Here is a 13950-nt window from a genome sequence, read left to right as displayed (position 1 = left end):
TATTTTATACTCTGATCATTGTATTATTATAAACTCCTCTATTTTATATTCTGATCATTGTCTTATTATAAACTCCTCTATTTTATACTCTGATCATTATATTATTATAAACTCCTCTATTTTATACTCTGATCATTGTATGATTATAAACTCCTCTATTTTATACTCTGATCATTGTATTATTATAAACTCCTCTATTTTATACTCTGATCATTGTATGATTATAAACTCCTCTATTTTATACTCAGATCATTGTATGATTATAAACTCCTCTATTTTATACTCAGATCATTGTATAATTATAAACTCATCTATTTTATACTCTGATCATTGTATTATTATAAACTCCTCTATTTTATACTCTGATCATTGTATGATTATAAACTCCTCTATTTCATACTCTGATCATTGTATGATTATAAACTCCTCTATTTCATACTCTGATCATTGTATTATTATAAACTCCTCTATTGTATACTCTGATCATTGTATTATTATAAACTCATCTATTTTATACTCTGATCATTGTTTCATTATAAACTCATCTATTGTATACTCAGATCATTGTATTATTATAAACACCTCTATATTATACTCTGATCATTGTATTATTATAAACTCCTCTATTTTATACTCTGATCATTGTATGATTATAAACACCTCTATATTACACTCTGATCATTGTATGATTATAAACACCTCTATATTACACTCTGATCATTGTATTATTATAAACTCCTCTATTTTATACTCTGATCATTGTATTATTATAAACCCCTCTATTTTATATTATGATCATTGTATTATTATAAACTCATCTATTTTATATTCTTATCATTGTATGATTATAAACTCATCTATTTTATACTCTGATCATTGTATGATTATAAGCTCATCTATTTCATACCACTGATCATTGTGATCAAGGTACTATTATAAATTATTAGGTCTCTTTATAGACAGGTTGGATTAATGATGGACTTAAGTTTCAAAATGGAGAGCATATAAATACTGATATGAAGTATTACTCAGAGATGAAATGCAAGCTAATATATATAAAACAAGAGTTGTCAGAAGATAACATAGCTCATGATCGCCAAGTAGATTGAAATTCAGAATTAGTTTTTAGAAAGTTGGTCAAAGTTCATGGTCAAGGTCAGCGGTTCCCAAATGCAGTACCAATGGGAAGGTCTTGTCACAAGGAAAACACTACTTAAGTTGTATACTCATTAATATTGACACAACTCTGTTTTATAAAAACTGAAACCTAGCTGACACCAGAAGTATAGCAATAACCCTGGATTCGTCCCAACAATCTAAAAACTGTTATAGACACAAGAAGATGTCAGTATGCGTTTTGTATAATGCTTTTCAATAATACATTATCTTTATTATTTGGAACACTGAGACGAGCATGGTTTAATGTGCTCTCATTGTAGACATTCACAGTTTTATAATTACTGTTTGGAGCAGATGAAATATTCGGTTATCTAATAAATTATATATCTAGAGTGGTATATAAGTTTTAGAAATGTTTCAACTAGACTTTGGATTGGTGAATATCCTATCTGTGACATTAACCACTACATGTGCAGCATAAAGATATATGTATTGAGTAGATCACTACATCACATGCAATATGTTCTGTAGCAATATCAGGCGTTGGTCCTGCTCTTTCATATCAGAAACTGATGAGAGTGGCATGTTCAAAGGGACTGGTATATCATAAGGTCACCAGGGTTGGGCGCATTGTTTACGCTTAACTGGTTACAATGTAGCACCTTGCATACAAGGTTGTGAAGTTGTTGAAAACCTAAGAAGGATGTAAAAATAAATTTGATTGATAAAATTTGGTTATCCATGGTCGGACAGATAAATGTTTTAGATTTGTTATCCTCATTTCATGCATCATTTCCTTTATAGCATTGTGTGAGCCGAAAAATATGAACTTATATCTTTAAAAATCTAAACATGCTTTGAAAAGATCCACATGTCAGCTGCAATCACTCATTTTATTTAAATTTTCATTAGCGAACCATGTATGAAGAATAAAATATATGTACAAGGTGTTTAAAGGAAATCAAATATTGACTTACAGCATTTGTTTTTGAAAAAGCCCCCACAGCATAGAATGTATTCATTAGATAATTAGTACATTACTGTCTTCCTAATCGACAGGGTTGTAAAATATAATCTGGAGATCATCACTAAAACTAAAAGGAGATTAAATGGGATGTGTAGTGGAATCTGTAGTTCAGGAACGATGAAGCATTTTTATACCAGCATATTGAATGGTTGTTAATTCATTGATTCACATCCTCATTATCATATTGCGTCCTCACTGTTTTATGATGAGGCCGGGCTGTTAGGCCCAGCAGGGTGTCATTGTCGCATAAAACGAGATTTAATAGTCACTATCAGAGGGGATTATATGATCAGTGATAGATTGCAGCACTCTGCACAACCCTCTTCAGGATCAGGGACATCTTGGCATCACAAACATTCTTGACATGTTAGAAATAGATTGCACCCCATACAATTTCATCAGCAACATCTTGCAAAGAATGTCCTTATTCTTTTAAATTTTTTTTTTTCTTTTTTAAATTGTATTGGGTTTTACATTCCAGAGAGATTACTGTTTCTAAATAATCTTTTGGTAGACTGTTGGATGTTTTATTGTCATTATTTTGTTGTTTTTTTCCAGACGCGGTTTGAATTCCCTGATGATGTAGATGATATTTCCGATGATGCCAAAGATCTGTTGAAGTTACTCATATGTGGTGCAGACAAACGATTAGGGAAGAATGGATTGGATGACTTCAAAAATCATCCCTGGTTTGAAGGCATTGATTGGGAGAATATCCGTACCAGTGAGTACTAAAGATTTATACACACCAAGGGACAGGGCTAAACACATTGACAAATTATTTCAGTTTCACAAAGAACTACATTTAGCCTTATATGTAAGAATACAGTTTTGATATTGATTTTTAGGATAAGATGACTTAGATTCTGTATAAAAGAAGGAGCTATAGGAGATTGATATGTAGAAATCTCTGTGGACTAAGATGACTTAAATTCTATATAAATGAAGGTGCTATAGGTGATTGATATGTGGAAATCTCTGTGGACTAAGATGACTTAAATTCTGTATAAGAGAAGGAGCTATAGGAGATTGATATGTGGAAATCTCTGTGGACTTATTGTTTCTGCATTAGCCTACCATCAGTCTTCTTTTTCACATTTCTTTCCTGAAAAAAAAAACATAGTGATATTTTGGCACAATTCATGGATAGAATAGATTGTTCCAATGATTGGGCCAAATGTAGCAATAAACTAATAATGTCAAGATGAAATGTTTAAGGGGATTACGAATTTCACTGCTGTTTTGTCTTCAGTGGTTTTGTTACACACATTTGTAAATGAACATATCAGTGTTAGATAACAAATGACTAGCCATAGCCACAATAATTTTGAACTTTATTCAATAGTGTACCAACACATTATTATGTGTTTTATCTATTTGATATTTATATATATACATATGCTTATCACCCATTTTTTATTGCCATTTGTTGGCCCTAATGACCTTTTCAGTATTAATGGACCATTAATAATGTAATAATAATAATTTGAGAATTAACATACAGTTTATACAGTTCTATGAATGTCTTTCCTGAACTAAATGTGAAGTTTTTATACAAGTTTAGCAATGAACATGGGCTAAAGGCGACAACTAGTAGTCTTCTTCAGCTTCTTACTATTGACTCGGATGTGTCTGGTACTATTAAAACTCAAAATAAACACACGAGTGCATAAACAAGTGTTTCCTGGTCAGTTAAGTGTTCTATTATGTCATACAGTAACATAGACATTCTACTTATAGTGACACCACCCTATGTCCCCTAACATCATACAGTAACATAGACATTCTACTTATAGTGACACCACCCTATGTCCCCTAACATCATACAGTAACATAGACATTCTACTTACAGTGACACCACCCTATGTCCCTTAACATCATACAGTAACATAGACATTCTACTTACAGTGACACCACCCTATGTCCCCTAACATCATACAGTAACATAGACATTCTACTTACAGTGACACCACCCTATGTCCCTAACATCATACAGTAACATAGACATTCTACTTATAGTGACACCACCCTATGTCCCTTAACATCATACAGTAACATAGACATTCTACTTACAGTGACACCACCCTATGTCCCCTAACATCATACAGTAACATAGACATTCTACTTACAGTGACACCACCCTATGTCCCTAACATCATACAGTAACATAGACATTCTACTTACAGTGACACCACCCTATGTCCCCTAACATCATACAGTAACATAGACATTCTACTTACAGTGACACCACCCTATGTCCCCTAACATCATACAGTAACATAGACATTCTACTTACAGTGACACCACCCTATGTCCCCTAACATCATACAGTAACATAGACATTCTACTTACAGTGACACCACCCTATGTCCCCTAACATCATACAGTAACATAGACATTCTACTTACAGTGACACCACCCTATGTCCCCTAACATCATACAGTAACATAGACATTCTACTTACAGTGACACCACCCTATGTCCCTGAAGTGAGCAGCCCTACAGACACTTCCAATTTTGATGTTGATGATGCTGACTTCAGACATACTGTAAGTATATATTTGGTAATGAATAGGATGTAGGATAAAAAAAAACTAGTAATGTTTGCCTTTAGTATGGAAAAAGAGCTATTTCAGTTGAGTAGGAATCAATTCAAACTATATGTATATTATTAATTAATATCTGGAACGGACTTAGTATAAGTTGAAAACTTGTGCCCAATCAATTTGTGTATATAATCAATATGCAAATAAAATATGTTTAAATCAATTCAAACTCCTGCTCTTGAATAACATGTTTGATATATAAGTTATAAATCAATATTACCAATCTGATTTTAAATAGATGGTAATATTACAGATGAAAAACTGTTATTGGATGCTTTAATACAATGACTTTTCAAAGAAATCGCCTCATTCTCTTTGAAAGCTTAAGTTAAGATGATGAAATTTCAGTTATATGCTTGAATTAAGAATTGGATTCTAGTAAAGCTATTTAATGTAAAATTATTTATTTTTGCAGGATTCAGTACCACCAATATCAAATGCTGCATTCAAAGGTCATCATCTTCCGTTTGTGGGATTTTCCTTTACGTCAGAGTCGTAAGTCTCCAGTTATCATACATTTGTATCTGGAAATATTTGAAACCACTCTCAAATAAAGCTTTGTGACATGTGTAAAGAAAATTCAATAAGTATGAGTCATTGTTATTTAACTATTCTCTATTTAGTTTGGAGTTTTTGTGTGGTCAAAATTCAGTGTTAAATTAATGTGATTTCTTGTGGATTTCTATTTACAGACAAATTTCAGACCTTGGAACACTTCAGGATGTAAGCGAGATGGATTCGGAGAAGTTAGAAACTTTAGCTGCTGAGGCTTTTGAGCGAAAGATAAAAGTTTTAGAAAAAGAGAACAAGGAACTACAAAGGAAATTACAGGGTAAGCTATATTTCTGTACCCTGTTCACCTTCTGATTATTTCTTTAATTAAAGGTGGTAATATTAATCTGCTGATTGTAAATAAATTGTACAATTTCAAATTTATAATGTGATAGAAATGACAACCAAGAATCTTTTGATTTTTCTGAAATATTGGCTGTCCTAACAAGTTCATTTGTGTTACTTAATAAAAATGATAATGAAAATGTTCATCAGCAGCCAGACCAACTTCAAATAATTTGACATTTAAACTGTAACCTCATTTAGTATTCAAAAGATGTCCTGTCTTATTTTATTTTGTCTGGTTAAACCAACAAGTTAATGGAATAAAAATATCTTTGAAAAGAAGTAGTACAATGCCTTGAAAATGAAATAAGCATATGAGTCCAGTATGATCTATAAGAACATATAGGACAACATAGCTTATGCAGTAGGATTAGGAATGTTATATTCCGAGGGGATTCACTTGATTGCCTTTGTGAGGGTGACACTTTAGTATTGTTATTGTAGATACTAGTATGACAATACAGAAGCTCAACAGTGGTGAGATGAGTAGTACTGCTGCCGCTGCGGCTGCTGGTGCTGCCGAATCTGAGGTTCGCCAACTCAAGGAAGAGATTGCTGTGTTACATAAAGTTGTCTCAGGTATAAAAATGTTATCTTGTACAGTCCAACATTACCTGTTGGATGTTTGAGGAATGTGTGTTGTTTGCAAAATGCATGGTTTATCTGTAAGTTGATAAATCAAGGTTAGAAGTTTTGATGTTCATTGTATTAATGTTTGTAAATTAAGGTTAGAAGTTTTGATGTTCACTGTAGGTATTCATGTTTGTAAATGATCTTTCTGTTTTAGAGTCACAAACTGAGATCAGTGCTGTTGAACAGGAGCTCAAGCGGGCCATTGACAGCAAACATGACCTGGAAAAACGCATTAGGCTTTTAGACGAGGAAAAATCTGCTCTTGAAAAGGTTTGATTTGTTTTCAAATGCATCAGTGCTCAAAATATGCGACAACATAGTTATTATAAAGTTCAAATGTTTTAAAATAATTAGTCGTATTCCTTTTAACATATTGAATTGTGGTTGATTAAATGTTTATTAATTACCTTAGATAAAGTCCATTATAATTCTTGGCATGTATAATACTTTTTTATAATGCAGGAACTTCAAGATTTTCGTGACAAATACAAACAACAAGCGAGAGAGCTGAAGGAGGCCCTTGCTAAACAAAAGATAGCCATAGAACAATACACAGATTCTAATGACTCGTAAGTAATTGATGGACAAAGTGGTCGTGTTCGACACACACCAGAGAGCATTGAAATTGGAATGTTACACAGAACTCAAAAACAGTTAGAATCTTTAAAGCTTTAAGAACTTTTGTATTGATCATGTTATCAATGTTAAGTGATTAAATACCTTCCTGTATATCTTTTGTTGGTGTATGAAACAACATTAAAACTGAATAAAAAATCTTTTATCAAAGTTTACACAAAATATAGAATATAATATTGGATGTTTTAAGAATCATTTTGTTTTAATAATTTGTATTCTTCGCTATATATGCATAGCTTATTCAATGTGAGCTCTTTGTGTCATAAAAAACCTTCCATACTTATAGGTTATTAAAATCCCAAGCAAGAGTTAAGGAGCTTACGAGGGAGTTTCGAAACAAAGACGAGGAGATGGAAGAGTACAAAAGGAAGGCAGATAGCATGAAGAATGAACGGAGGAGAGCAGAAAAGTCAATATTAGAGGTTAGTTTGTGATTAAGGAACTTCTTAGGTGGACTTGATATTTTTTAGGAATGAAAGATTAAACAGAAAAAGACATCAAAATCTATTTTTAGCTCACCGGTTACGAGTAACCGAGAGCTAATGCTGTCACCCCAGCATCCGCGTCCGTGTCGACGGTCGGCGTCTACGTCCCACCCCAAAACTTTTAAAGTTTTTGGGGTAAGTTTTTGGAAAGCTTGTAAGTCCAAAAGTATACACCTCTTGCCCTTCTAATTTGGTTTATACATTCATTAGAGGTCTAGGAGTGATGTTATGGCAAAATCATGCAGAAAAAATTGTGATTTTTTGGCATTTTACCATTTTGTGGACTTTTTAGCACCAAAACCCACTTTAAAGATTTTGGGGTAAGTCCAAAAATAAACACCTATCACCCTTCTAATTTGGTTTATACATTCATTAGAGATTCAGGAGTGATGCTGTGGCAAAATCATGCAGAAAAAATTTGTGATGTTTTTTTGGCATTTTACCATTTAGTGGACTTACTTTTTTTTGACACAAAAACCCACTTTAAAGATTTTGGGGGTTAGTTTTGGAAGGCTTGTAAGTCCACACCCTTCTTATTCGGTTTATACATCCATTAGAGGTCTAGGAGCGATATTATGTGACATACAATTTCAAAATGACATGCTTATACATACATAAAAAATGAATGCATAGTGTGATTGCTGCCGCCGGTGAGCTTTCGCAATCATTGATTGCACTTGTTAGTACTCAAAACATCAGTCTCTCTAGTGCTACTGGAGGAGACTGAAATTGGTTTGCATTTCATCCATCTGTCTGTGTCAACTTATCCAGGGTATAACACATGTATTCTTTCATCTACACCAACATTGTATGCCAGTAACCAATGGAATAACAATATTGCATACCAAATTTTGATATTGTGCTGCATCATATAGAGCATCATGTCCCTTTTTTCTCCATTTGTCTGGGCCGATGCCACATCAAATTTCATTCCAAATAAAGAACACAAATCAATCTTGTAGTACAGAAAAATGATTGGTTATTTCAATGTACAGGTAATAGGATATGTCAAGATATCAGACCTGTGAAAATATATCCCACTTCAAAATATATCTCAAAAGTTCATTCCTGTATATGTTAATTGGTTGCTGAAGCCTGGATTATATTTAAGAATTTAACTCGTGCTATTGAATATCGATCATATTCAGTCCTCACTATTGGATGTCCTGTCTCCATGTAATTTACGTTGGTATAGGTTATGTGACTTCTGTATTAATTACAATGAGGTTTTCTTGTTTTTCAGCTACAAAATCAATCTGACGAATATCGATCCGAGGCAAGTAAGGAAAGGAAACTGAAGGAAAGAGCAGAGGCTTTTTCAAGGGAGTTAGAACAAGAAATAGAAAGTATGAAACGGAAACAACTAGGAAGGGCATCCAACACTTCTACTTTAGAACTAACACAAGAAGTTTCAAGGTACTTGGTCATTGACACTTTTAATGGGTAGTTGGGTATTGTGGTGTATTTTGTCCACTCGCCTTTCACCATGATGGCTAGGTTTGATGGGAAAGGTATAAGGTCACCTGCTCAGCTGTATGGGTTTTCTCTTTCTGTGTTAAGGCTTCCTGCATGCTCTGACCTGTGCTAACGAGAGTGATCATTGCCAGTAGATACATTATCGCAAAATCAACAAATTTCAATTTCAAAATACTTTTTACAGAATAAACATATGTTTATTTTTTGGCACAAGATAAAATTTAAATATTGTCATAAGAATTCATTTATGTTTGCTTTACTGAAATTTTTTATCACAGTTATTCTATTATAATGACTGAAATGTGTGTTTGAAACTATTTTTTTCTTTGTTTTTGCAGATTAAAAACAGAAATGGAACGGAAGGAGGTAGAACAAGAGGAAAAAATAGCTAGAGTTTTATCCAAGCACCAGACTGAACTTAGTGATAGACAATTTCTAATGTCAGAACTGGAGTTAAAAACCAAAGAAATTACCAAAGAAAATGTGACATTAAAACAAAAACTTAGTAATCAAGCTTCTGTGGATGAGTTACAAGCAGAATTACAAAGACTTAAGTTACAATCTGATCATTCTGGTCGAGAACAATCTGTGATGCAAGAAGAGAATTCCAGATTAAAGGAAGAATTAGCATTCGTAAGTATTGATGAGTACCAGGATACAGAACTTGTTAACCTTGTTATTTTTAATAATATCAGTTAATTAAGTCCACAATTACTTACTGAAATAATTTTATATTTTATATGTTTATATCAGCTGCGCTTATTCAATGTGTGTTTGTCAATAGGTTTTCATACTAGTGAGAGATTAATAGAATCTTCAAGGGTTTTAAGATCCTTTTGTCTTATCCCTTTGATTTTGTTGGCCCTGTATGCAATGTTGATGGTGCAGCAAGACCAGGCTTTTTTTTGCATTACAAATTGAATTGTTGATGTGACATCATAGTGTTGTTGCTGTGATATTGTTGAATTGCTGTGAATGGGAAATCCCCCTGTCTCGACCTAGGGAGAGATATAAGGAAATCTTGTAATGTCGTGATGTCATATGATTGTTGGAATGGGGATTCCTCATCTCAACCCTAGAGGGATAAACATGGAAATCGTATACTGCTATGACGTCATATGATTGTTGTGAATGGGGAATCCTCGTCTGATCCTAAAGGGGATATATAAGGAAATCTTGTGCTGCTGTGATGTCATGATTGTTGTGAATGGGGAATCCCCCTGTCTCAACACAAGAAGATAAGGAAATCTTATTCAGGTGAACATGTGGATCTAAGTTTGGGAAAGAGAAAAGGCCATGATGACCGCAGGATATGTAAATGTTGAAATACCTGTTAAATACATTGATACGTTTTTTCTGTGATGTCATTATAAACACTAGTACGTGTCTCTGGTTTACAGCAAGAATCTGCGCTGAATTCCTTGGTACAAGAGAAGAACTCATTGGAACAGGAATTGCGAGATATCTTTGAAAAGAGGGAGTCGGTTGCCCAGTGGGAAGCACAGATTTCAGAAATCATTAAGTGGTTAGTTAATTCAATTTATTTTGTTTACTAAGGTGAAGTTAAAAGTATTGTTTGTAAGATTTGTATATAAACACCGGAATGGGACCCTTGTTTCTTGTTTATGTTACTCATAGTTAGTTACATAACATTTATGTTATAATATTCTGAATGAGCATAGGGATGGAGATTGTAGGGATATTGTAACATCTCAATTATTATCCTGATGAAAGTTTGCCTTTGAGCTTACACATGTCAACAAGGCTCATTTAAAAACCCCATTAAAAAGAATGTATTTTGCTGTATTGCCCCACTTCATGGGTACAATTTCATGTATATGATTGGTAATGTTGTAATAGGGGAGTAACTGGGTCTCTTGATTAAGAGCGATAAAATAAACACAAAATTGTCCTTGTATTGTGATGTCATTAATGCTTTTCTTATGAACTATGCAGGGTGAGCGATGAAAAAGATGCTAGAGGCTACCTACAAGCTCTGGCTAGCAAAATGACAGAGGAGTTAGAAAATCTCAAAGTGATGGGAGTGTCCGATGATTCGGTAGGTTTCAGTTGGAGAAGATACAGTTTGAGAATTTTTTGGGAGAATGAATATGCTCCTCTAATTTTACTTTTAACTATTTCTTTTCTTTTTATTACAAATCACATAAATGTATCTGACAAAAAGATCTATCAGGTGGCAATATTAAGCCCATACCAGAAAACAGCAAATTAAATAAATCTTCGATGTATATCATAAATGAAGAAATTGTTTATATTCAGATATATTTAATAGTCTGGGAAAAAAAATAAATTAGAAGTTGATAATTAATATCATCATTGGTTCAAATAATTACAAATTATATTTACTCAAAAGAATCGGCAGCGGTGGCGAAACCGGCGTTCCCAAAGACTCGATAAGATGGAACTGCTGAACCTACAGTCAAGTCTGCAGAGTGAGATTCAAGCCAAACAACAAATCAGTGAGGAGCTTAATAAGGTCAAGGCTGCTAACGTTGCTGGAGAGACGTGAGTATTACCAGGGTTGTGAATCCTGTCAATCTCTTATACTATGTATGTTTCACTTGGTCTAGATTATGTCATTCAACTGGGAATAGAACTTGTTTACTGTAGCCACAATTAAAAAAAAACTTTATGACATCTAGCTACAAATAGAAGTGTCATGCAGATTTCATCTGTAGCTGTGTTAAAGACTATTAATACCAAGTTATGACATGAAATGTGGGATTGGTATTATTTTAAAATGCCATTCAATGCTCAAAATGCTGAGTAAAAATATCGCCATAGATTATAATATGCATTCTATTATATCTGTACTGTTCAAAAATCTACATAGAAGTATAGTTATAGGCTCTTGTTTATGCTCCAACCACCTGATTTGGAGAGGAAAGCATGGTTTATTGAACTAATGTTTTGTATGTAGCACAGAAGAAACTTAAAATCAAAGTGGCTGTGTGTCTGGATACACAAATATCACATTACTACATGAGTAATTTCTTTGATTAAATGTCACCATCTATCATCTTCATTTCTTTTTTTACCAATACTTTAATAGTACAAATGTTTAGTATAAGAATGCCTCTGATGGCCAAGACCAGATCACAAGCACTCTCTATAGAAAATTGTTTAAAAAGGACATCAACTTGTATGGGAGCATAGAACTTTGTGTTCTTATTCATTTTAAATCACCTGCTGGGTTGGTATTTTGCCATCCTATTTATAATACCAAACTGTTGCCTGACAAACGGTTGTGACATGTTACTACAAACTTAATGATTTCAGTAAGATCCTAGAACTGGAGGCTATAATTGACAAGCTGAAGAAGGATCATGAGGATCTCCAGGACGACTTAAACAGAATGTAAGTTTTACAGGCTAGAAGAGTTAGTGATCAGGGCTAAAGATAATCAAATAAGTTTGTAATATCATTCAACACATCTCGGTTAATACTTTACTTGGGTAGTCATGGTATCTTTCCTTTTGACAGATAGTGTTGCAAATTAATGAAAATATTAAGTTTTAGCACTTCATATATATATCTGATTTCACTATTCAGGACTGTTTCATTATAAGATTAAGTAAATAAAATAAAAATTACTTTCAATATTTGTACTCATAACTTTCTGCAGTTGCTCTATGACATACCTGTAATTCTGGATAGTCCATGGACTAACATCTTAATATTTCACTCTTCTGTTTTTCAGGGAGAGACCTGGTGATTCCAGTCTGATGAACTTTTTCAAGGGTCATTTTTCTCTTCTAAATGATGTGAGTATTTTCTTGGTGAAAAATATAGAACATGAAAACAAATATGTTAAACATGGTTAGCAATGGCTTTAAAAGTCCTTGAATTCTGGGTTAGGCTGTGAAAAGTCCTTGATACCAAGAATTTGTCGTACAATGTGTTTTGAACTACCGTATGTTACTTGTGTATTGATACTTGTTACTTAGTGTTGTTGGACCTTAGAAAATACTTAAATGACTTAGAAAAGTTCTTAAAAGGTCATTAAATTGATTATTAAGTTCTTAAAAGGTCATTAAATGGATTATTAAGTTCTTAAAAGGTCATTAAATTGATTATTAACTGTTTTAAATTGTATGAAAATTTATGACTCCCTTAGTTATTTCTATGAAAATTTAAAAAAAGTACTACAATGTATCTCTAATTATATCATGAAGTATATCTCAACCATTTTTTGGCCTGCCTGTAATACGTTTCCTGTGTTGATAAACTGTTAAATGCCAAAAGTTGACCCGGCATTTTACATTCCATTGGTCTTTTGTTTCAGTCTGAGAATGACAGCATGGCTGATGAAGATAGTGTTAGTGAGGATGCGCTATCTAGGACAGACTCACGGACAGATTCACGATCAGACTTGCAGTTTGGCTCAGAGTCTACAAGTGACAGTATAGCAAACACCAACATGTCTGCAAACCAGGTGTCAACATCTGAGCAGGTGTATGATCAGCCCTGGGGTGCCAGTAAGGTGGGCTCAACACCACAACAGAAGGTGCACAACTTCACCATGAAGACGTTCACCACACCATTCAGGTGTAACCAGTGTACATCGCTCATGATCGGCGTCCAGAGGCAGGGCACAGTGTGTGAAGGTACAAATTAGCTTCTACAGATCAGTGGGAAGTAATAGTTAGCTCACACAGTACAAACTACTAGTTCAGGTATCTTTCCAAGTTGGTATCAGCTTTTCCTTTAATAAAAAGTAATCAATTAATTGCTGGGTAGAGAACTATCAGATTGAATAAAGCAATAGACCTTGTAAGTATAATGATTGACCTTGACAGGGTTTCAAGTTCTAAGAGATTAAACTCCTGTAGGAGTTCCCAACCTTCTTCATTATTATTATTTTTGTAGAGTTGTGGTATTTTTACAACAGGTAGAACCTTGTAATAATTTAAATGCCACACAGTATGGAATTCAGTATTAACATGTTTATCTTTTAGAATGTGGATACACCTGCCATGTACATTGTATAGAGAAGGCACCAAACATTTGTCCTGTACCACCAGATCAGAGTAAGTACTACAATTTCTCT

General features: G+C 33.6%; 1 protein-coding gene across 11 annotated transcripts in view; it reads left to right on the top strand.

Moving 5' to 3' along the window:
• The window catches only part of LOC117324379 (serine/threonine-protein kinase MRCK alpha-like), a 64268-nt gene that overhangs the window by 23707 nt on the left and 26611 nt on the right, over window positions 1-13950 (top strand). For all 11 annotated transcript variants that reach the window (XM_033880222.1, XM_033880221.1, XM_033880219.1 and 8 more), the window contains exons 8-24: window positions 2705-2870; window positions 4613-4695; window positions 5168-5247; window positions 5445-5584; window positions 6094-6228; window positions 6437-6552; window positions 6745-6851; window positions 7205-7340; window positions 8647-8819; window positions 9218-9512; window positions 10280-10404; window positions 10836-10938; window positions 11254-11405; window positions 12180-12257; window positions 12601-12664; window positions 13186-13507; window positions 13859-13930. In XM_033880222.1, coding sequence (XP_033736113.1) covers window positions 2705-2870; window positions 4613-4695; window positions 5168-5247; window positions 5445-5584; window positions 6094-6228; window positions 6437-6552; window positions 6745-6851; window positions 7205-7340; window positions 8647-8819; window positions 9218-9512; window positions 10280-10404; window positions 10836-10938; window positions 11254-11405; window positions 12180-12257; window positions 12601-12664; window positions 13186-13507; window positions 13859-13930 — 2347 coding nt within the window. The remainder of the gene's footprint in view (window positions 1-2704; window positions 2871-4612; window positions 4696-5167; window positions 5248-5444; window positions 5585-6093; window positions 6229-6436; window positions 6553-6744; window positions 6852-7204; window positions 7341-8646; window positions 8820-9217; window positions 9513-10279; window positions 10405-10835; window positions 10939-11253; window positions 11406-12179; window positions 12258-12600; window positions 12665-13185; window positions 13508-13858; window positions 13931-13950) is intronic.

The sequence above is a fragment of the Pecten maximus genome, chromosome 3, assembly GCF_902652985.1.
Source record: "Pecten maximus chromosome 3, xPecMax1.1, whole genome shotgun sequence".
In the NCBI taxonomy this organism is placed as follows: Eukaryota; Metazoa; Mollusca; class Bivalvia; order Pectinida; family Pectinidae; genus Pecten; species Pecten maximus.
This window is presented reverse-complemented; position numbering and strand designations above follow the sequence as displayed.